Source organism: Mauremys reevesii, linkage group 3 (assembly GCF_016161935.1).
Source record: "Mauremys reevesii isolate NIE-2019 linkage group 3, ASM1616193v1, whole genome shotgun sequence".
Lineage (NCBI taxonomy): Eukaryota > Metazoa > Chordata > Testudines > Geoemydidae > Mauremys > Mauremys reevesii.
Genome location: NC_052625.1, coordinates 130,582,816 through 130,608,682, shown reverse-complemented (window position 1 = coordinate 130,608,682; position 25,867 = coordinate 130,582,816). Strand labels below are relative to the sequence as shown.

Genomic DNA, 25,867 nt, shown 5'->3' with positions numbered 1-25,867 from the left:
ACAAAATGTCATGCTGCAAATTAATTTAGCTTTCCAGGTATTGACAAAAAGTTATGAATTTTCTTCAGTTAATATTCAAACATTTTGAGGATGTCAGGCTGTCTGTCACGCTATCTTAAAATTAGTGTTCTAGAAATGAGAGAAATGCTTCTGATCTTAAGTCTTCTGAGACATCTTTTAAATAACCAGCATATGGTTTATGAGTTAAACTAGAGCGTACTCTACTCTACTAGATAGTATCATATAAATCACATGTGCTTTCCTTTTCAGAGTCAAATTCATTTTCTATCAGACATAGGATGAGTTAACTTCAACTAATCCACAGACACTTACACATCAAGAATCAATGAATGTACAAGACACAGCTGCCTTCTCTACAGCAGAACTAATAAAATGTCATGCTTGCCTAGTCTTTAATGACACCCTTATCTCTTCACTTAAAATTTACAGAAAGTGCATGTAACAGAATTCCAAAACTCACACTAAGCACAGTGTACATGAAATGTGGTGAGTAAAGATTACTCATGCAATTATGAAGTGGCAAATAACAGACAGAACACAGTTTAAATAACAGATTAACTTCTGTAAAAGCTAAATCAGAAAAATTGCTCAGATGCTTCTATTAGTTATGTCTAGGTCTCTAGTGTCTAATGTAGAGCAGAGCTGATGTGTGTTCCAGAAGATGCTTTCCAGACGTAAACCCAGCATATCTGATTTAACAGCTATATTTTTAGACTTTGATTCAGTTGAGTAGACTACGTCAATATCTCTTGCAGCCGAAAAGTGGCTCACCAAAAATTAAGATATTAAAATACTATAAAAACGAAGAGAATAAAAACAGAGGAGAAATCTTGTCTAGTCTACAACTTCTAATAAATTATTATTGCCATTATTTGCAAAGTAACACTGCTAAGAGATAGATTGATATTTCAGCCAACCATCACATTGGGGCTACCAGTCTCAGCAGAAAGGCCAGTGACTGCATGGAATCTAATTGCTAGAGACAGTTCATGCAGTTAGAGCAGAGACATTACTTGGAGAAACACATACTGCTAGGGCCTATGCTACGGCAATCTGGTCATGGAGAGAAAATTTAATTCGCCATTGCTGTCAATCAGTATATTTCACACACAAGATAAATTATAAGTTAAAAAGAAAATAACAAAAGATTTCCCCATCAACCTAACAATGGCATGGTAGTGTAAGTGACAGCTCATGTAATAATATAGACCTATTTCTTCCGTGAAGCCTACAAAAACGTTAGCTGGTTAATAGCTGAGTAGGAGGGCAGCTGGAGGTCAGTTAGTTTATTGCAGACGTATACATTGGTAGTTCCAATGTGTGTGTATCAACCATTACATTACTCTGCTTTATCCCCTTTCTCCACCCTCTGTCTATCACTTATCTTTCAGAAGGTAAGATCTTTGTGACCAGTACTGTCTTATGTGTTTGCATAGCAAACTGTTGAGAGCTACCCCACTGTAAATAACTAAATCATAATAATAAAATGTTGTGAGAGAAAGGATCAGGGAGAGAAACAGGCAGAGGGACTGAGCACACCTCTTCATTGGAGCATTCACTCACAGAAACGTAAACACTCTGATAAACCTCAACCCTAATGAAGGACTGAGAGCAGTTTCCCAGAATTTCAATTTGTTTGGTTTTCTGTAAATCATGTAAACTACAAGAGAAATTTCCTGCTCAATAATCTGAAAACTAACATGACTTGTGGTGACCTTTACAGCACACAATATCCCCACAGGCTTAAAAAGAGTGTCAACATAATTAAGTATCGGAGGGGTGGCCGTGTTAGTCTGGATCTGTAAAAGCAGCAAAGAGTCCTGTGGCACCTTATAGACTAACAGACGTATTGGAGCATGAGCTTTTGTGGGTGAATACCCACTTCGTCGGATGCATGTAGTGGAAATTTCCAGGGGCAGGTATATATATGCAAGCAAGAAGCAGGGTAGAGATAACGAGGTTAGTTCAATCAGGGAGGATGAGGCCCTGTTCTAGCAGCAGAGGTGTGAAAACCAAGGGAGGAGAAACTGGTTCTGTAGTTGGCAAGCCATTCACAGTCTTTGTTTAATCCTGAGCTGATGGTGTCAAATTTGCAGATGAACTGAAGCTCAGCAGTTTCTCTTTGAAGTCTGGTCCTGAAAGTTTTTTTGCTGCAGGATGGCCACCTTAAAATCTGCTACTGTGTGTCCAGGGAGACTGAAGTGTTCTCCTACAGGTTTTTGTATATTGCCATTCCTAATATCTGACTTGTGTCCATTTATCCTTTTCCGTAGGGACTGTCCAGTTTGGCCGATGTACATAGCAGAGGGGCATTGCTGGCATATGATGGTGTATATTACATTGGTGGACGTGCAGGTGAATGAACTGGTGATGGTGTGGCTGATCTGGTTAGAAGAGGGCTGTGGCACTTGCTTGGCATTCGTGAATCATGTGTGTGGACCTCAAATGCAACCAAGTGTTTTCACAAATATACTAACCACTCTTGAAAATGTAGTCACTGTGTAACAGAAACCAAACACAAGGATCCATATGGCATGGCAACCAACCAGCCATTAACTCCTCAGCATTTCTCAAAGATCATGATACCTTGTCCATCACTACGCAAGTCAGGCTCTTATGGTAGGTCTATTTCTATAACATAGAAACGTTATTTTAGATTAAAAACAGCCCTCACTAATATCTGTAACATCTTCTAATTACCTCTAAGATACACAAACTACTTGAATGGGGTTTCATCCTACCCCATATGAGGCAAAATACACTGCTATGCTCCAGCCACTTTGGGCCATGCCGTAAACCCAAATTAAGTGGCTGATCAGACCAGGCTGACAATGGTTTTCGATTGTCAAAATGTTGTGTAGGAGCTAGAGTGCCCCAGTGAATCTAGTCTAGTTAGGAGAAACACATTCTAACAGAGTAAAAAGAGATTAAGTCTGATCAGGGACTGCTCCACATCCATGCCCCACTACCCTCCCGTAGCGTCTTCACCACCCCCAGGGGTAGACATCCCGAGCTCTGCAACTCTCTCCCACCCTCCAGAGCTCGGGACCACTGCAACCCTTCCCCAGGAGCTGCTCAGTTCAACCACAATGGGATCCAGGCACCCCCTGCACTCTCCTCACCCAGCCCATCTGAGCCCACCCTCACCCCCACGTGGCCCCAAGGGTGGCAGTATCATGTATGGACGATGTCATTTTGCAGAGTGCATCACTCCACCCCCACCAGCATCAGTTTGCACGCAAAATAGCATCCTCTGTGCAGCGTGATCTCACACACACACACACCATGTGCGAGGTCACACCGGTGGGGGAAGGGACAACTGAGGATCCATGTCCTGTATTCTGGGCGTGTATCAGTGCTACCTTAATAACCCTTCTCAATTTCAAACACTAGGGCTCTTACCTCAGTTCTTTAAGGTGACTAGATAGCATGATAAAGGTTTCATTACCAAAAATTTCCATCTTTAAATACCTTCACTGGCTTCCATGCCAGAGGCTTTGTTCTCTATCAACTGTGTCCTTAATTTCCTTTTTTTCAATTTCCCTCAATTTTCAAATTAACTGCCACTCCCTTTTTGTAATCCTGTACTATAAAACTTGTTACCTAGGAAACAGTTCCCTGTTTAAGAAGGTCCTGTAACTAGTTTGCTTCTTTGAGATTTTCTCTTCCCAGAACTTTCCTGCATAGTCTCATCTCACCTATTTTTAAAACACAGCATTTTTGTCCTCATTTAGTTTTTATCAGTCCAGCTTTTGCTCTCTTAGGGCTTTATCCAAAGATCACTGAAAAGAAACATCCTCCTCCACAAATTTTCTTCAGTGGGCTTTGATTTAGGCTTTTAGTCTCCTCTAGCACATTTAAGGTTCCTGATCAGCTATTTCTGATGTTCCGCTTTCTCTCTTGTAACCTTTAAGAACTGCCTCAGAGCTCTACAGCCATTAAATTCCCAACATACAGTATAACTTAAGAATGCCCCATATCCACCCACTATTTCTTAAGTCATGCAGGCATTCAGAACACTGAATGCAGTGAAGCTGCAGAATAAACACACACAAAAATGGAACTAGCCTAGTGGTAGCACTGCTCAGTCATTATATATCCACTCTACATCCCAGCTGTTGGATTCAGGGGCGGCTCTAGACATTTCGCCGCCCCAAGCAGGGCGGCATGCCGCGGGAGGCGCTCTGCCGGTTGCTGGTCCTGTGGCTCCGGTGGACCTCCCGCAGGCGTGCCTGCAGAGGGTGCACTGGTCCCGCGCGGCCACCGAACCCTCCACAGGCATGCCACCAAAGCCGCGTGGGACCAGCGGACCCTCCGCAGGCACGCATGCGGGAGGTCCACCGGAGCCGCCTGCCGCCCTCCCGGCGACCGGCAGAGCGCCCCCCGCGGCATGCCGCCCCAAGCATGCGCTTGGCGTGCTGGGGTCTAGAGCCACCCCTGGTTGGATTGTCAGATTCAGATGTTTTCACTACTATGCCCTTGTCTACACTGGTTGCAGCGGCATGTAGTGTAGGTGTAGCCACATTCTGCAATAAAATGCAGGCTACGTCCACACTGTGGTGCATGCGGTAGTGAAAGGCTCTGATGTGGGGAGGCAGTGGGGAAAGGCTCTGGCAGCCTTTCCTTGTTGACTCCCCACTGTCAGAGCCTTTCCCTGTTGCTGGAGTCTTTCACTGCAGTCAGGAAAGGCTCCAACAGCAGGACACTACACTGTTAAAAACAGCATTCTGGGGGTGGGGGACACAGCTTGGATATGAAGAGAGCCACGTAAGGTATATACCACTAAGGTTCTGTCAACTCCTTATTCACCTAAGAGGGCCTCATTATTTACACCAGTGCCAGAGGGTGTGCAGCATCTGTACTCTACATGCTGCCGTAAATGTAGACAGGTTGGGGTTCTCCTGAGACCTCTTCCACTCAGTTCCCCAAGAACTCAGTTTGACGCCAAGCTTGTCCCTCAGGTTCCTTTATTTGGCATACAGCAAAGCTATGCTGAGTTGATCAGACTCAAGCATACGGCGTACCACACATCCCAAGTTACACAGGAAAACTTATCTGTATATACAATTTTACTAGCACCAATAACACATGCACTCTTCACTATTCATTGCATCATACACTTCATGATTGGCTTGGTTACTTTTCAGGAACCAATCTGTGAACAGCATGTGTTGTTCCAGGTATATCTTGCCCATTGATCCTAATACCAAGATGTTCTTGCTTATCTTAGGTAGCACAGACATCCTGACTCAACACACTGCTTATTAAGTCCCTTTTTACAACTCAACCTTGCAGTCACCTTCCCAATCATGCCCACTAAGAAATGAGGTCTTATTTATGTCAGGTTACAAATGCCAAGCCAGGCCTACAAGACATAGCTTATGTTATGTGAATGGTCAGAACTAATTTAAGATCTGAGCACACCTTTGTCTAACATATTATTAATTGCAGTGCAAGTTACACTGTTACTGTTTTCAGGAGCAGATGATCACAGTAAACATTTTAATAGCTCATTAAGCAGCTTTGTGGAAACCTGTGACTTGTCAGTTGTTGGAAATAAATATTACTGACATCTGTTCATTTTTGACTTTATGATTGAAAGTGACATCTTATTTCCAACCACTGTAATTAAATTATAATTCAGAGAATATAGTAGTGCCAACAGGCACCAATCAAATTGTGCTAGGCACTGTACAAACACATAATAGCAGACAGCCCCTACCTAAAGGGCTTACAATCTAAGTAGACAAGAGCCAAAGGAGAGAGGAGGATTATATCTCCATATTATAGATGGGAGAACTGAGACAGAGCTATTAAGTGATATGCCCAAGTTCATACAGAAAGTCTGCAGCAGTGCCTGAGAATTAAATCCAGATCTCCTGCCGCCCCGCCCCCACATCCAGTCCAATAGAGTCTTTTAATCACAAGACCATTCTTCTTCTTTAAAGAGAAAGCGCCTTTCCAAAGAAATAATGAAAAACCTTTTTCCTTATTAATCATTTTTATTTTGTAGCTGTGTGTGGTATTTTCTGTCAACATTTAAATAAGTGTTTCTAATATGGACGGACTCAAAGTAAAGACACTTGGAATTATTACATTTTCTGTCAGTCATCAAAGCTAGCAAAACAATCATGAAATGACACAGCTACAGAGGATATCCGACTCAATTTTTTAAACAGTACACCTCTACCCCGATATAACGTGACCCGATATAACACGAATTTGGATATAACGTGGTAAAACAGCGGTCGGGGGGGGGGGGGGGCTGCGCACTCCAGCGGATCAAAGCAAGTTCGATATAATACGGTTTCACCTATAACGCGGTAAGATTTTTTGGCTCCCGAGGACAGCATTATATCGGGGTAGAGGTGTATTTTAATATTGTCAATTTTTGGCAAACCATCATGGTACCAAAGAAGGCAACAATGGAGCATCACAATTCTCCACGCAAACAAAAAGTGCACCCAAACCTTATTCCATTATAAGATAATCAACTTAGAGACCATAAGCAAACTAAGGATAGCACACTATAGGGTTTGTACCGGCTTTGCCTCCTCCGGCATCCACACACGCTAGTGTGACACAGGGTGATATTCCAACATTTATTCCAGGTGTCTGCTTTTCAAACTCTGTCTGCTGTGCCTCTAATGTAGGAATGTGTATACTAGTATATATTGAAAGAGAGATAGAGACCTGCTCATGTGTGTAACTCTTTCCTTCCTTAGCAAATACAGCCTTAATGTACTAACACTTCCATTATGATCCTTGTTTCCAGAGATTCCATTTTGTGACTGTACTTGCCCTTTTCAATAGGTAAATAAGCCAGAGCAGCTTAAAGAGGCCCGAAAAGTCTACAGTTGGGGGAAGATTCCCCTGGCACTGTGGACGACAGAAGCAAAACTAACACCCAAAGATGCCATCACAAGACCGGGTGTGCGGCAAATGCCGGGGTAGGTCCACAACACACACAGTGTTATGGAGATTCCTAGTGGTCCCACAGCCCAGGGAAGCTGCCATGATGCAGACAGGCCCCTAGGACTCTCTCAGTTATGCCAGGAACTTCTGCAGTCCAGGACTGGAAGGGCACAAAGGTAGCTCAATCCCACATTATCCCCTCCCTTGGGAAGGAAGTTCCGTGCTGGGCCTTTTATTTAGAAACAGTGGAAAGCACCAAAGTGCATTAAACTTACTGGACCTTGTACCCCTTATTGGCAGACACAGCATAAGGTACCGGCATAGCTGCAAGTTGCCCTTATGGCTTTCAGGGGTGGAAGTGGGGGGAGGGAAGGAAAGGCAAGGCAAGATAGTCACTCAAATCTCTATAATTTTTAACATATTAAAATTGACCACCATTAATCACAGCTTGTCTGTGGAATCTTACATAAAAGCTGTTCATATTTATTAATTTCATCCAGGAAAGTTATTAACTTAAGAGTGTCCAATTACTCTGGTAATTGGAGTTTTGTCAGTTCTGAAGATCATCATTGATTAAAGAGGCGCATTGTGAAAATGTATCACATTATTTACTGAAGAGGCTAAACAGATCATATTTTCTTTTTTTCTTCCTTTACTGCCCCCTACCATCTGCTGTTTTTCAATTTGAATTGTTCACCTCCTCTAAAATAAAAAACAACAATATTTTGAGATTGACAAAATCAAATCCTAATTAAAAATCCTTAATACAGGTTAAATATAGAGAAAGCTGGTTATTGTGCTCTTCTTCAGCAAAGAGAATATAATTATTGGATTTTTAATTGTTTGAATAAATCAGTCAGGTAGAGAAGGAAATAAATGCTAATAAACCCCTGCAACTCTATACACTGTGCAAAACAGAGTCCTCTATATTGATGAGATCCAATTTGGTTAATACTGATTTAAGACAATCTGCCACAAAAAATTAATAATTATTTCAGAGCTCAGGAAAAAAAAACCCAGCTATTTTCACACTCATTTCCTCTTCATTCCAAGGAACTGTTGATGGCATTTTTGTGCAGTAGCTAAGAGAAATTTCTTTATATGGTATTGTGATGGGCGCACTCGTTCTGCACTGGACTGGAAGGGGTTAACCCTACATTGTGGGCTGAGGAAGCCACGCGTCTTTAACTCTACTGAGCATGCTCCAAATGTGCCAGTATAAAAGTGAGCAGCTCATGTCAGTTGAGGCTGACTGCCGGAGAGGAAGGATGCATACTGCAGGCTCCAGCCAAGGATCAGCTGAAGCCAGAGGCCAGGGGAGCCGGAGATGCTGCAACCCAGGCACACATCAGGCTACCCACAGAGGCCCTGGAGTGTCCAGAGTTGCCAGGGACAGCGCAGCCTGGGGAACCCAGAGACAGCCAAGATGCCCAGACTGCAGCAGTGAGAAACATGGCAAGAAGCAGCCCAGGGGAAACAAATAGTGGCCTGGTTGGTGAACCAGAGTATTGAGTCAGCGTGTTTTGGTTGGACCCCACCCTACTGACTTAGTGACATGCGCTCCTGCCACTATCAGGGCTCTGGGCTGGGGCCTGATGGAGAGAGAGGGCCCGGGCTGCCACTACCCTCCTTTCTGGGTGTGATGGCCCCCTCCCCCAACTAAGGCCACTGGGCCGTACTTCCCTGAAAGTGGGGGTGAATCCATTGACTGGGGCCACTGGGCTGTAATGCCCTGCAAATGGGGGTGAATCCATGGACTGATCGCTAGCCCTTACTGCTCTGCAAACTGATGCAGTTCTAACTGACTTCAGCCACAAGGCCCTACTGTCCTGCTAAAAAGGGCTAACCTATTGACTCTGGCCCCTGTGCCCCCTGCCCTGAGGAGTCGATACAGTGACTTTGGTCCCCAGGTCTTGTGGCCCCATTGAACAGTGCTAATACATTGACTTTGACCATTAGACCTCATTGACCCGCTAACAGAGGTGAATATATTGACTCCGGTTACAGAGACATAGACGCAGCTGACTTATACCCTGCACCTACACCCTAAGGGAGATGGGGTGCACTAGCCCCACACTAGATGGGGTCCCCCCCAATCCTGTCACAGGTATACATTGAATAAAAGAACGACTGATTACATCCTTTTTGGGAAGTTCAATTTTTTTCAAGAAGCTACATTCTCTAAGTTGTCATTCATATTTGGCTTATTTAAGGCTCCCACAGTTCTTAGGCTAGGAGCTATCCGGGGAAAAAAGAGACTGAGTTGTTTGTTTGTACAATGCCTTTACAATTAGATCCCTGACAGGGGTCTTGAGATACTAACACAGGGATCGGCAACCTTTGGCCCACAGCCCACCAGGGTAAGCCCCCTGACAGGTCAGGATGGGTTCCATACCTGCCACGTCCACAGGTTCGCAATGGGGGCCTGCCTGCCACACCACTTCCTGCGGCCCCCATTGGCCTGGAGCGGCAAACCGTGGCCAGTGGGAGCTGCGATCGGCCAAACCTGCGAACGCGGCAGGTAAACAAACCACCCCAGCCCACCAGCGGATTTCCCTGATGGGCCGCGTGCCAAAGGTTGCCGATCCCTGTACTATCGTACCAGAAATGAAGAAGAATCAGTGCAATCTCTACTTTTACATATTATTCCTAATTTTATTAATTAAGATAGCCTTGGATACTTCACCTACCCAGCCAATCACACTGGAATAGATACTGAATGGTGATATAATAAGCAAGCAGTTACAAAGGAGTTGCAAATGGCATGCCTCACTGTAATAAAATTGTGCATGCAAGAAATTAGCCATTCATATTTTTGAGATACTACTTTGAAGGAAACTAAACTATAACATGATTTGTTATAAACCCTACAAGAATGTGATTACAATATTTGAAGTATATTAAATATGAAGAAATGAGTTAAACAAACCTGCAATCACAACAGACTGATGTTCTGTAGATAAGAACACTGAATCCCTGTCTCGTTTGAATTTGTGGTTGTATTTGTTGTTTCTATCCCCAGCCGCCAGATTTTCTGCAGGCTTTTCCCTTGCAGAGTTGTCTCACAGCTTTAGAAAAAAAACAATGCTGTAGAGAGAAGACATGCCTTGAATTTACCCCTGCCTCAACTTCCACTTAAGCAGCCATGCCTGCTCCACCCAGATGGCAGCATGTCACCTTTCGCCAGGTTTTTTGGCCATTTCAGTTGCCAATAACAAGAAGGCAAAGGAATATTTTCATCAGAGATGTTTAAGGAACTGAGAATGTCAGTCACAGCATCTGTGAATTTTTTGTTTTTATTCACAAAATAAGTATTCGTTTTTACCTCACTGTGGCATCCCAAAAAAATCTGTAATGGGAAACTCTTTTCCAAAATCATTTCAACTTACAATGAATCAACACAATGTATTCCTAAAAAATCAGTGCCTATGGGTTATCTTCTCTGAATCGTACATTTTGGAAAGATTTCTCAAGTTAGGTCCTAATGAAAGTTAAGCTTTGCCACCTTGTGAAGAGAAGATTTCTCTGTAACTGTGGGGGTTTACATATGACATATTTACCAAAGTGTCTGTACAAACTACAATCCATGATTTTGTCACTCAGGCCTCAAATTCTAACATGCTGACTAAACTTCATGATATTTCTTCACAACCATTTGTGAAGAACTCAGGACATGGAGGCTGCATTTATCATCAAGTCCAAAGAAACAGTGACAGCACTACAATTAGCTCTAGAAGGCACTCAGTATACCAAAAGAAAAACAAACCCACTGGTGATGATCATATCTCCTGACTACCAGAACATCTACTGCTGAAACAAAATTGTCACACATGGCACAAGAATGTGAGTATTTCCTGTCATAGGAAAGGGAGGAAAAGCCAGCATAATTGTTCACCACATTGGACACCACTGTGAATTAAAAAATTAATTAAGGTAACTTTAATAATATTTAAAACAGGTTTTGTAGACATTAATCATAGATTAGAATCGGTTCTTGGTATTTCTATAGTGTGCCATAAAAGCAAAGACAGAAAATTCTTTATCTCACAGCTTGACATATTGTATTTCAATGCACTTTAGCACTTGATTTCTTTAGTTTCAAATAATTATTCTTTACCACATGGCATAACTTCTAGATTCTCAACTCTAAAAAGTTATTTAGAAAGCAAATATTCAAAGAAGAGTTAAAATAGTCTATGTAAACATATTTGCAACCACGTCTGTAGACTGTAAAATGTCAAAGTAGTACATACAGGGTTGTAAACAATAAAGTGATTTATAAACTTGTTTAATATGAATTACTTTGGGAATCATATCTTACTCATACCTTAAAGCTATTTACATAATCTTATGTTCACTACAGACTAACATCTACCAATACTCCTTCTCAGACCCTTGCTATTCAATATTCCAACTTGAAGGGCATAGATAAAAAGGGGAAATTCCGTCCCCGTTGAAGTCAGTGGAAGTTTTATCATCCACTTCAATGAGGTCAGAATTTCATCCATTGTTTATTCTAAAATTTAGTTTTAGTTACACAAAGAAAAATCCCCAAAGATTATGGAGGCCGCTTGAAATAATATTCTCTAACCTCTCTGCCCCACAAAAAATCCTCCTAGATTTTTCTGTTACACTTTTGTCTTTGGGGCTGGGAATGCTGTTAGAATGATTTAACATTCTGAATATGAAGTCTAAAGACATTTCTGAAACTTAAGATGTTATAAACAGATGAGAAGCACAAAGATTGCAAAAGAATTGGAGGATCTGCTGGATCTCCAGGGGTTAAAAAGAGAAATTGAAGGAGATAAGAATGTTGCTGAGAAGCTAACTTTTTTTCCCTGCCCTTCAATCAGTCTTCACCACCAAGCATGTTGGGGAAGATATTTACCTCTGACCTGCTTTTTTTTCTGGTAATAAAGACGAGCGACTCTCAGAGACTGAGGTGCCAGAAGGATATTCTGGAGCAAGGATAATTTAAAAAGCAATAAGTCAACTAACCCAGATGGTTTACATCCAAGAGTCCTGAAGGAGCTTACGCATGACGTGACTGAGATGATAAAAATATGCAAATTATCTCATTAAAACAGCCACTGATTCAGAGGACAGCAAATGTTGAGCGTGTGTTTATTTTTTAAATATAAAATTTCAAACTTTATTAAAGCAAAGTTACAATAAAGTAAAACATTAACATACTACATTGTACATTACTTACTCAGGGATCAGGATAATATTCAAAGAAGCAGGCTAGAGATTCTGCTTAGCTGGCTGGGGATTCCCCCTCCTCCAAATGTTGTATATTTTTAATATATAGATACTTTAATAAATATAGGCTCGATCCTGCTGGCATTGAAAGTGTAGTCCTATTACTACTCAGAGTGGAAAAGCACTACATTCAATAAGTGCAGGAACATGCCTTACACTCGTACAATACTAGGGTTTTGTTAAGACATATGCTTGCACTTTAAAGTGTTCAACCCCTTTGGGGATAACAGAATCTGTTAGTCCAAGTCTAACACAACTTCAAAACAAGAGAGTCCTTGGTCCTGCTGGAGTCAGACTTCAGCCCGCTTCCTTATAGGTGGGCTCCCGCTGTCTAATCACAAGCTCCTGGGCTCCAATTAAACAACCATCTGGGTCAGGTCTCCCTTCCTTTCAAAGGCGTCTGGCAGGCTGTGGTCTCCTGCCAGTTCCTTCCTCAAGCCTGGCTTCTTCCCACACGTTGGAGCAGCCCATCTGTTCTCCTCCCCAGCCTTCAACTGCTGGGCTTTCCTCCTTTGGTCCTATACCCATCCTGCCCTAGTGGGGTAGGGTGAGGCTAACTGAACAGAGCTGACTGGCCCAAGGCATGCTGGCCCTTTAAAGGGACAGACTGTCCTCCTATAATGACCAATTGCCACCCACCTCTCTATCTAACCTTTATCACCTGCTTAATTGTGTGTACACATCACAGCAGAGGGAGCTTGTGGCGCGGAATTTCAATGAGAAGGCAGCAGTAGTAGCCTTGCTGGTCGGCTCAAGTAGAGCATACTACAGGGCACAAGCAGCAGTGATGAGGTGGAAGGATTGGAGGAGCAATACAATTAGAGACAAGGTTGCGTAAGAAAGGAAGGAGAAGCAAAACTATGCACAGTCTTCAAAGAAAGAACAAAAAAAAGCTAAAGGTATGTCTACACTGGCAGTTACAGTGCTGCTCAGAGAGCGTTGAAGGGAAACTGCTGTTCTGTTCTCACACTGTCAGCTGCCTGCGCAATAGCGTGTTCACACTTGCGGCACTTGCAGTGGTATTCAGAGTGGTGCACTCTGGGCAGCTATCCCACAGAGCATCTCTTCCTCTTCTGCCGCTAAGAGTTGTGGGGAGTGGAGGTCGCAGGGCATCCTGGCTCCTGTCCCAATGCCCTGTGATGCGTTGCTTCGCATCCCAGCAATCCCTGTGCTTTCGTCCACCTTTGGAACCATATTTCAACAGTTTGTGAACTGTGCGCTCTGCCTCTTCAGTCTACAGGAATGAATCCCGAACTGCTGACCAATATGCTGTTCACTCGGACTAACACATCACAAGTGGCAGTGGAGTTATTCCTTAAACTACAAAGGCAAGAGGAGTGTGACATTGATCTTGCCACACGTAGTAGCTACAACACGAGATTGCTTGTGGCATTCATGGCGGTGCTAACCATAGTGGAACGCTGCTTTTGGGCTCGGGAAACAAGCACCGAGTGGTGGGATCACATCATCATGCACGTCTGGGATGATGAACAATGGCTGCAGAACTTTCGGATGAGAAAAGCCACATTCATGGGACTGGGTAATGAGCTCACCCCAGCCCTGCAGTACAAGGACACGAGAATGAGAACTGCCCTGCCACTGGAGAAGCGTATGGCAATTGCACTGTGGAAGCTGGCTACTCCAGACTGCTATCGATCAGTCGATAACTAGTTTGGAGTGGGAAACTCGACTGTTAGACTCACGTTGATGGAAGCATGCAGGGCCATTAATCACATCCTGCTCCGAAAGACTGTGACTCTGGGAAACGTGCGTGACGTTGTGGATCGCTTTGCACAAATGGGTTTCCCTAACTGTAGAGGGGCAACAGATGGCACACATATTCCAATTCTGGCACCAGACCACCTAGCCACTGAGTACATTAATCGCAAGGGGTATTTCTCAATAGTTCTCCAGGCACTCGTGGGTGTTACACGGAAATTAACACAGGCTGGTCCAGAAAGGTGTATGACGCATGCATCTTTCGGAACACTGGCCTGTTCAGGAAGCTGCAAGCAGGGACTTTCTTCCTGGACCAGAAGATCATCGTAGGGGAAATCTAAATGCCCACTGTGATCCTAGGATATCCCGCCTGCCCCTTAATGCCGTGGCTTATGAAGCCATACATGGGACACCTTGACAGCAGCAAGGAGTGGTTCAACACCAAGCTGAGCAAGTGCAGAATGACTGTTGAGTGTGCTTTTGGCCACTTAAAGGCCCACTGGCACTGCCTATATGGGAAGCTGGACCTGGCCGATGACAATATTCCTATGCTTACAGCCATGTGCTGTACACTCCATAATATTTGTGAAGGGAAGGGTGAAAGCTTCACCAGGGCTGGACCGCTGAGGCTCAGCACCTGGAGGCTGAATTTGAACAGTCAGAGACCAGGGCTATTAGAGGGGTGCAGTGTGGGGCCATAAGTATCGGGGATGCCTTGAGGCAACAACTTGAAGCTGTGTGCAGCAATGGTCCCCCCTTCCACCCTCCCATGATGACAGAGTGGTGTGGGGCAAGAAACAAAGCAGCTCTGCCAAAGAACCTGCAGCAGCGGATTCCCTAGTATCTCCATGAGAGTTTCCTGGAGACCCATTAGGCATATTCCCGTAAAGTGAGGGCATTAATCAACAGCCTATTCCGTCGCTCATCAGACTAGGCACATGGTGGTATGTGCATCATACATACACAAGCATGTTTTCTGCAACCCTCCTGCCCCCAACAACTTGCTTCAGTGATTCCCAAAATCAAAGCCACTTACCCGGGGCCTTCTCTCCTGTTTGCACTTCACCAAGCTCCAACAGCTGTGACTGGCTAGGCTCCTCTGGGTAGAAAAGACCTCCTTGCTGCATGCATCTCTGACCTCTGCCTCTGGGTCCCCTTCCCGCTCCACATCCTCATCCAAGACTTCCTCCTCCTGGCTCGGTCCACTCTCGACTGGCACACAAGCTAACAAAGTATCCACAGTGGCCTTCGCAGAGGAGATGGGGTCTCTACCAAGTATTGCGTGCGGCTCTTTGTAGAACTGGCAGCTTGTGGGCGCAGCACCGGAGCGGTGGTTTGCCTCCCGCGCCTTGTGGTAGGCGTTCCGCAGCTCCTTCATTTTGACCCTGCACTGCAGTGTGTCCCAGTCATGGTCCCTGTCATGCATTGTGAAATCTGTCCATAGGTATCATAATTCCTATGGTTGGAGTGCAGCTGGGACTGGACAGCTTCCGCTCCCCAAATGCTGATGACGTCCAGCAGCTCGGCATTACTTCAAGTGGGGGATCGCCTGGTGTGTGGATCAGGCCTGGCCACCTGGAAAGATGCACTGAGACCACTGCACACATCACCGAGCAAACAGGAAGGGGACTTTCAAAATTCCAAAGGAATTTACAGGATAGGGATGACGATTGGTCACGTGAAGGCAGGGCAGTAGAGTTCAAACCGATGACTCCCCAGAGAGGCAAGAACAGGCATTGTGGGACACCTCCCGGAGGCCAATCTCAGTGCTGTAATCAACCAGGGTGTCTACACTGGCACCGCAGCGCTGTACCCCAGCCTCTCGTTGGGGTGGGTTTTTTAAATAGCGCTGCAACTGCGCACTAAGTGGCTTGGCAGTGTGTACACCTCGGGAATTACAATGCAAAAAGCTGCTTTACTGCAAAGAAACTTGCCAGTGTAGACAGGACCTTAGACTTGATAAGGAGAAACAGAAGCCAGCATGGTGATTAAAAGAGTGAGGTGATACGATCAGAATAAACAGCAAGGGGGATGATCAGGACTCAAATAGTATTCCCAAAGTTGGTATAGAGCTTGCTACTGCTTCATATCATGCATTGCAGCACTAATCCATGGGAATAGTAGCATTTTCAAATCCTGCCCCTCCCCAGAAACTAACATGAAAGGAATGGAAGTCTCTACAACATCGTGGTAGTCAGGTTCATGCAGGTGTAGTGAGAATAGGGCACACTGAGCATTCACAATTACTGTGACCCCCATTAACAAATGATACTTCTTTTATTCTAGAAGTTCTCATTTATGAGTTTTTTAAAGTGTTATTTTTATATCTTGTAACTTAGTCAAGCAAAGCAGGATTATATATATATTATTGCTAGCACGCAAGCATGTGTTCAACCTGACTTAAGGAAGAGGCTATACAACTTTTATAGTATAAAGTTAGTATAGTATATACTAACTTTTACTTCACACTGAGCTATACACGAGGCTAATATTTTGTCATGGACATTTTTAGTAAAAGTCACGGACAGGTCATGGGCAAAAAAGAAAAATTCATGGGAAGCCTTGATCTGTCCCTGACTTTTACTAAAAATATACCTGACAAAATGGGGATCTGCTGATCCCCACACCACTTGAAGCGGGCAGCTGTGCAGGGGCTAGGAGCTGCTTGCACCCCTTCCACCTGCAGCTCTGGGGGTCCCACACTCCCCGTGGGGGGCGGAAGCTGTGGATGCGCCCGCCTCCCATATCCGCTGGGAACTGCGGGGTACCCCTGTCAGCAGGGGTTGAGAACTGTGGGGTTCCCCAGAGGGGGGCTCAGGGATTCCCCCTTCGCCCGCAGCAGCTGGGGACTCAGGGAATCCCCTGCCCACGGCCCAGGGGTCCTCTGCTGGCAGGGGCTTGAGGATTCCCCCATGGCTGCCAGGAGCTCAGGAGTTCCTCTGCATGCTGGGAGCTCGGGGGTTTCCCTGCCTGTGGGTTCCCTGCTGGCTGGGGCTCAGGGATTCCCTCAAAGGGTCCCCCAACCGCAGCCAGGGGCTCAGGGGTCCTCTGCTGGTGGTGGCTCAGAGATTCCCCCACTGCCTGCAACAGCTTGGAACTCTGGGGGCTGCCAGAGGTGCTGGGGGTACCCTGCAGCTCCTTGCCCCCGCTGGAGATGGGGGACCTGGCAGCTCCCGACCACCGCAGGCTAAAGTCACAGAGGTCACTGGAAGTCACAGATTCCGTTACTTCCATGACTAAATCGTGGCCTTAGCTATACATAATACAAATTTCATTAGCCCATGTGGTCTTCTGAGACACCATAACAGTACTCTCTCTAAGGCTGCGTGTTATATTCATTTGTGGTGGGAGGAATGATGTGGGGGAGAGGAAGAAAGCTGTTTTGTATGTAGCGTCAGTATCCCCCTGTCTTCAGCTTCTCTAGCTCAAATGACAAACTATATGGTTATCTATTAAGCAAAGTATCTCTGTAGTCTGTCTCCATTATCCCCAACACTTTCATTTTCAGAGTCTTTTACATTGTCTTTATGTTTCTAAAGAACCTTTCTGTGCTGTTGCACTTTGTTTTCATTGGGCCTGCTATCCTATAGTTATCACAGTTATAAGAGCTCATTAAACAGTTACTAAGCTGTCCAAAACGGCATTACAAGGGCACATTGACAGCAGTTAGAAAGCGTTGCTTGCGGAAAGAGTGTCTACGTTTTAAAGGAGTATTCCTCTTGGAAAGGAGCTGTTAAGAATTAACTACGCCATTTACCTTAGCATTATTTAAGCACAAGCACATGAAGTATCCAAAGTGAAACAATTCCAGCAGTACTCAGAAAGTTCAAATGATTTAATTTTGTTTACCAGCTAAGCTGAACAACATGTGTGTCAATTAAGGGATGTCCCAGGAATCATATAGCATAGTAATGGCAATGACTGAGGAACCAAAACCAAAATCCATCCCATGCTCCACTGTTTCTAAACTGTACCAATAACCACAATATCCCTCTAGTACTCTGTTTACATGCACGAATGCAATTTTCCAACATTTGATGTGGCAGCTGTTGTAGATTTTATTCAGTCTGTCTGTAAATTTCTAATTCAACACAACAAGAATCCAGCAGAGCAAAGATGTGCCTGTTATGCTCTGACCAGAGAGCATATTATGAGGAGATTTCTCTAGCTAATGCTCTGGAAGTATCAAAAATACTGGACAATAAACTACCAACATGGAGATATTAGACTTTACAGCTACACACACAACAGGCATAAAAAGCACAGAGAAGTATTGTGCCCTTTTTTTAACCTCATTTGTGTGGCTAGAAAGTAAGATAAATAAGTCTGCTATTACATAAACAATAAATATGTTAATCCAGCTATAATGTACGATAACTATTCCTTAGAACAGCAATGCATACAACTATATTCAAAAGTTCTGATGACGTAACAATTACTAAAATTACCTTTGGAGATGAAACGATACTACAAAGTAAAATTTTTGACACTATACCTACAGGTCTAAAGAATTAAAATATTTCACTCTTTTACTGATAATGTACAAAGAAAAACTAAGTTATACTCAAGTCAGGCACTTTTGAAAATGAACGTGATAGTTTGAGTTTAAAGGCACCACAGAATTCTGGCATGGAGAAAAATTCCAATTGTTTTTAAACACTGGAAAAAAAGTTAGCAGTCTGTAAAACCAAATCATATGCATGAATGTATGTTTAATGTTTATCATCCTTTTAGACATATACATCAAAAATGGGATGTAAACATGATGACTGTCCTTGATGTTAAACACAAGAAGTTGAATGTTAGCTATGTATCTTTTTAGAGAGAGGATATGGAAAAAAGAAGGGAAGGATGAAAGAAAGCAAGAAAAACTTACCTGTTATACCATTTGATTCCTTTTGTAGATCACAGTACCACAGCCTGTTCACTGGATCACATCCCTCTCGTATGGATAAGACAATATACCGACCATCATCAGATACCTGCAAGAAAGTACAGAAAGTTAGGACAACACATTATTTTGAGAGAGACTTCTAAATAGGAAAATCAGTGACATGTACATTTAAGACATTCAAGACAATTATTTAAGAAGGAACACAATTTTCCTGTTAAACTTTACTAGGAAGTAAGACTAGCACATAAAATTCACAATTAAAATATGGTGGTGTTTTTTGTTTGTTTGTTTTTTTACTGAAAGGGAAGGCTGTTTAATATGTGCTATTTAAACAAAAGTAGATACTTCTGTTGTGTCTTCATTTTCTACTGATGGTATAGGATCAAGTAGCTTTATACTGGTTATAGAACATCCAAACTACAGCAGAGAAATAATGGAAAAGACAAAGAATGCTTGACTTATTTTTGTTAACGTCTAGCCATTACTATCCTTGGTAGTATTCACTCATTTACACTCTCCTCTCTACACCTCACTTTTTCATAGTCATCTGTGCTAATACACCATCAGGGTTAGCTTCCCAAACATAATAAAAATGGGAGGCCAACTATTCATCTTATTAAAAAAATTAAAAGGCAAGTCTGCAGATACTGAGTTCAGTTTCTAGCAGGCTTTAAATATTAAAACATGCATCCATATTTTCTAAGTATAAGATGTGCACTTTTCATCGAATATATAATCTTGCACTTTAAACAGACACGTTTTAGTGCTCTTGAAAGGCACTTGTTTGATGGCACTGGAGGCAGATGCTCTTCACAAAGCTACAGAATATATACATCACAGTCAGTGAGGGCTTTCTCATACTGCTCCACTAGCTTGCTTGAAACTCAACCTACAGAGGAAATGAGAACTTTAGACGAGAATAACAAAAAAAATGTAGAAAGGCAGCAGAGGGAAGAATGAGGATGAGGACAAATATGATATTTCTGTTGCTTGGCAGGCTAATGTTCACGTCTGGATGGAAGTGAAAGAGGATTTATATATTTAGTATATATGAATGTATTAGAAATGCAAGTACGTACACACATTCGTGTGTGTGCGCGCACGCACATGCGTACATACATACACACACACAAAAGAAGCTATGGATCCTTGAAGAAGTGGGTTTTGAAAACGGACTTAGGAAGGAGACGGCGAAGGCAAGGTAGACATGGTCCACAAGGAGTTCTAGGAAGAGTGCGAGGGATAAAAGCAGGCAGGGAGGTGATCATGAGTAAAGGTCGCTGGGAGAGACTCAGTATGAGCGGTATGTGCTGAGCAAAGAGAGGATGGTGAGGAAGAATTTAAAGGAGATAAGAGCAGAAAGGAAGACAAGAGCTAGGTATAAAGAAGAACGTAAGAATGGCATGCTGGGTCAGACCAATGGTTCATCTAGCCCAGTATCCTGTCTTCTGACAGTGGACAGTGCCAGATGCTTCAGAGGGAATGGGGAGAAGATGGCAATTATAAACTGAGCCATACCCTGTTGTTCTTTCTTGAACCAAGTTATACTTTTGGCCTTCACAACATCCTCTGGCAATGAGTTCCACAGGCTGACTGTGCATTGTGTGAAATAGTACTTCCTTTTGTTTATTTTAAACTTGCTGCCTATTAATTTCATTTGGTGACCCCTGATTCTTGTGTTATCGAAAGAGGCAAATAACACTTCCCTATTCACTTTCTCCACACCATTCAAGATGTTGGTAAACCCAGGGTTGTGAGTTCAATCTTCAAGGGGGCCCACTCAGGGATCTGGGGCAAAACCAGTACTTGGTCCTGCTAGTGAAGGCAGGGGGCTGGACTTGATGACCTTTCAAGGTCCCTTCCAGTTCTATGAGATAGGTATATCTCCATAAATTATATTATATAATAGACCTCTATCATATCCCCCCTTAGTTTCCAAGCTAAACAGTCTCACTCTTTTTAATCTCTCCTAGTACGGGTAGTTCCACACACCATATCATTTCTGTTGCCTTTCTCTGTACCTTTTCCAATTATAATATACATATTTTTGAGATGGGGTGACCAGAGCTGCATGCAATATTCAAGACATGGGCAACCCACAGATTTTTATAGTAGCATTACATTTTTTGTCTTATTACCTATCCCTTTGCTAATGGTTCCTAATTTTGTTAGTTTTTTTGACTGCCATTGCACGTTGAGTAGATGTTTTCAGATAACTATCCACGATAACTCCAAGATCTCTTTTTTGAGTAGTAACAGCTAATTTAAAACCTATCACTTTGTATGTATAGTTGGGATTTTTTCCAATGTGCATTACTGTGCATTTATCAACAATGAATTTCATCTGCCATTTTGTTGTCCAGTGACCCAGTTTTGTGAGATCCCTCCATAACGCTGCAGTCTGCTTTGTATTTTGAGTAATTTTGTATAATCTGCAAACTTTACCACCTCACTGTTCACTCCTTTTTCCAGATCATTTATTAATATGTTGAACAGACTGGTCCCAGTACAGATCCTTGGACCCTGCAATTTACCTCTCTCCATTGTGAAAACTGTATATTCCTAACCTTTGTTTCCTATCTCTTATACAGTTACTGAGCCATGAGAGGACCTTCCTTCTTATCCCATGACAGCCTACTTTGCTTAAGAGATTTTGGTGAGGGACTGTGCCAAAGGCTTTCTGAAAATCCAAGTACATTATATCCACTTGATCACCCTTATCCACATGCTTGTTGACTCCCTCAAAGAATTATAACAGATTCGTGAGGCATGATTTTCCTATACAAAAGCCACGTTAACTCTTCCCAACATACTGTGGTCATCTATGTCTCTGATAATTCTGTTCTTTGCTATAGTTTCAACCAATTTGCCACGTATTGAAGTTAGGTTTACTGGCCTATAATTGTCAGGACTGTCTCTGGAGCCTTTTAAAAAAAAATCAGTATTACATTACCTAACCTCTAGTCACTTGGTACAGAGGCCGATTTAAGAAGGAAAAACTTGAATTGTAATAAGATAGTGAATCAGCAAAGATATTTTAAGAAGGGCTGAACATAGTCATAACCTTAGGATAGAGAGAAGATTATCCCTGTTTAAAAGTTATTGGGGGAAAAAGATCCATCAAGAGCAACCTTCTGCGTTTAGAATTAGCAACATAACCCGTCAGCTGGAAAGAATCTCTGTGAAGTTGATTCTGGATACAGACAGAAGCTGCAGGAGAAACAAGAGGCATGTGCCTCTATGATACCAGCAGGTCTGCTTATTGTGCTGATCCTTCCTCTGGGCATCCCATCCCAAACAGTATACAAGCATCAGAGGGGTAACCGTGTTAGTTTGTATCCACAAAAAAACAAGGAGTCCAGTGGCACCTTAAAGACTAACAGATTTATTTGGACATAAGCTTTTGTGGGTAAAAAACTCACTTCTTCAGATGCATCATACGAACATGTCTCTCCACCTATAAACATGCAGATGTTCTGCATTAGCAAGTGTACAGCTGCCATCTCAGCCAACATTGGGGATTAAACAGATGACCTCCAGAACTAAAAGCATGAGTCTTCAAAGCTTGTGCAAAAAAGGCAGGTTCCCAAGATGAGGACAGATCCTCTATGGATTAGTGAGAGACACCATATATACACCTTTCCCCCAGCTGGTTTACACAAAGCAAAATGTGTGACATATTACTGAAATATGTATTTGGCAATTCACACAATGTACACATTATCATACAAATTTCAGTGCAAAACCTGCATTGAAGAGGTCTTTTCACTGTGAGACTCACATTCAACCACGCCATCCCCTCAGATCAGCAGCAGGGTTTAAACACCTTGATTTTTAGATTCCTACTTTTGACGAACAGGAATAATTGCTATTCACTAAGCAGAGCAGAGACTGGAGCCTCTTCCTGGACACACACTTTTCTAGTGGGTTGCACAACTATTTACTAGTCAGCAGCAGACGATGAGTGACCAGGAATCCTAGATTCTATCACTGACTTTGGGAGACGAGTGTGGTTTATAATGGTTACAGACAATACATGATGAACCAAACTGATTGAATCACTCTAAAAGACAGACAGAGTGTGAGGCAGTGGGTAAGACTGATGTTTGTCACATTAGAGCAGGGGTTCTCAAACTGGGGGTTGGGATCCCTCAGGGGGGCCACAAGGTTATTACATGGGGGGGTCGCGAGCTGTCAGCCTCCACCCCAAACCCCATTTTGCCTCCAGCATTTATAATGGTGTTAAATATATTAAAACATGTTTTTAATTTATAAGGGAGGGGGTCGCACTCAGAGGCTTGCTGTGTGAAAGGGGTCACCGATACAAAAGTTTGAGAACCCCTGCATTAGAGACCTGCATTCAGTGCCTGCCATGATGTTGCATAAGCTCTCTGCCAAATGAGAATAATAATAATAATAATAAAAAGCAGGTAGAGGGGGGAGAAATGTTCAGCAGCTGTTACCTAATCGTCTTCTAGGAGGGGGTTCAAAGCCTTAGTTAATAATGGTAGAATGAATAGCATTCGAATTTAAACAGAACTCAGAAGTGAAATTTGGGCTCCTTTACCAGCTCAGGGAACTTTGCTTTAGGCTGTAGGGATAATTAGTGAAGGGTTGTAGGTGTATTTTTATCATCTCCGGAAGTGAGTGACATCACTTGCACCATGGCAGATTTGCCCTCATATTTATTAAAATCCAACTCATTCAAGTTGGCACATAAAGTTTTCCAGGATGGCTAAAATGTTATAAGAAGCGAAGTCACCCACAGTAGAAATTTTAAAACTCTTATTCTACTAATTCATTTTTCATCAAAGCAACATGAAAAACTCAAGTAGACCTCAAAGTTTACATTCTCTGTTTTAGTTTTTGCCATTTCAATGAGATTTACACAAAATAAAGGTTTGAAGCTCCTGTTAAAACTGAACTATGTTACAACCTTATGGAACAACAGCTGCATCATAATATCCAGCTGAGGCTTTGTGGTATGCATATACTCAATTTGTCTCCAACACCTGCTGCTCTAATGGGAAAGCATAACTGAAGCCACCAATAAGTCCTCTTTTCTACACAGGCTTCTCATAGGTGTCCTGTTTCCTGGTAACTGGTGCTAAAGGCATGGTAACATGTACCAATGTAGTAAGAGAAAAATTTATTTATTAACTTGATCAGTGGGAAGAAAAAAAAGTATATTTAGTCCTGTGCCTAAAACTTTTGTGGTGGAAAGTAATCAATTTAAAGTTTTCCTGTTAAAGTGAGCCGTTGTACATTTTTAGTCTTCCAAAATCCTGGAGCTGGAAGTCACATTAGAAACCGATTGTGATGGCCTACACTATTATGTTTACCATTTTTACAAGATTATGATAATTTTTGTGCCATCTGCCTTGTGAGGTATCAGTTGAAATGTCAATCTTCTGAATATTATTGTCCTGGTAAGATATGCTTATCGACATTGTATTTGAAGTTATAAAATTCTACTATGCATCACTGCTATAACCTGCTCCAAGTTTAAGAAAAGTAGGTCTAAACTAGTTTCTCAGAAACAAAAGGACAGACCAACATCCAGCCAGGTCTTAATGGACTATTACCTAATTAAACATTCCTTGGAAGGAAGAAGGGTGTGAGCAAGGACTTCACATATTGATAAAGACACAGTAGGCGGGGGTGGGGTGGGGGTGTAAACAGATTGCCTGTTGCCTGAACCCCAGCTAGAGGTAATTCTCAAAGAGGGGAAAGTGGTATAAGAATGAGAGACAGTGGCCTCCAAATCACCTCTCCCTCCCCACAGCTCTGCTCAGGTCAGCTACAATGGTCTCAAAAGACAAATAAAGCATCATTGAACTAGGGGAGGGGTGGTCCTGGCTGGAAGGCTTTTCAGCCAATACAGACTGCTGTAAACATATGGTAAGACAAAACCTTTTTGCTTTAAGTTCACTTAGCTTGTTAAGTTGGGTATTAGCTTGCATTTTACTCTTCTTTCTTTTGTAACCGATCCTGACTTTTATGCATCATTACTTGTAATCACTTAAAAATCTTATTTTATTGTTTTATTTTAACAAGTGCATTTGGATTAAAAAGTGTGTGGGAAACTCCATTTGGTAACAAGGCTAGTGCATATCATTTTCCGCTGATGGCAATGATGGGATTTTATATGAGCTTGCATTGATCGGTAGTTTACTGTACTGTGCAGTACAAGACATTTCTGGGGGACAAGGCTGGGACTAGGAATCTGCTGGTGTTCTTTTGCAGTGTAATTTACGAGTGGTTAGCTAGTAGCACTCAACACTGTGCAGTTGGGAGCAAGTTACAGCCGGAGGCTGTATGTTAACTGGCCAGGAGGGACTGTTCACCAGTAAAGCAGTGTAAAAGACATTCCAGGTTGGAGAACTGAGGAGACACAGCTATCCAGCAGTCCAGAATGTACCATGGGGTATGTCACACTGATGCAGTAAGGATGTAGCAAAATGTGTACAGGAAATATCTGATATCTAAAGCAGTGGTTCTCAAACTCCCCCCCCCCCCCCGAGGACCACTTCAAAATTGCTGAGGGTCTCAGCGGACCACTTAATGTTCTTTCCAAATATTGTTTGTACCATTAACTAACTATTGTAAAGCGCTTTGGATAAAAGTGCTCTCTCTCTCTCTATATATATATAAACCTAACTTTTTTGTTCTACAAATAAAAGCACACAACCCATATTTTAATATCAGTAGTCTTACCTTTCTAATGTGATGGATGTGCCCACTCTCTCCCGCCGTGGCAGCCCCCGAGCTGGGGTTAGGAAGGAGGGGAGGTCTCTCCCCCAGTGCAGCAGCTCCTGAGCTGGGGTTGGGAAGGAGGGAGGTCCCTCCCCCGCCACAGCAGCCACAGAGCTGAGGCTGGGAAGGAGACATGTCTCTCACTGGCAGCCGCAGCCCTGGAGCTGGGGAAAGTCGCCTCTTTCTCTGGCCACCGCAGCCCTGCACGTCCCAAATTCCCCCCACCCCCTCTTCTCACTCCACTACCCCCTCCCACCTATCCCCTATTCCCTCCCAAGGCCACCACCTCACCTTACATGT

General features: G+C 43.1%; 1 protein-coding gene across 1 annotated transcript in view; it reads right to left on the bottom strand.

The window, feature by feature from the left end:
- The window catches only part of LOC120401286 (prolyl endopeptidase), a 163,701-nt gene that overhangs the window by 95,083 nt on the left and 42,751 nt on the right, over positions 1-25,867 (bottom strand). The window contains exon 7 of the mRNA XM_039531029.1: positions 18,794-18,899. Coding sequence (XP_039386963.1) covers positions 18,794-18,899 — 106 coding nt within the window. The remainder of the gene's footprint in view (positions 1-18,793; positions 18,900-25,867) is intronic.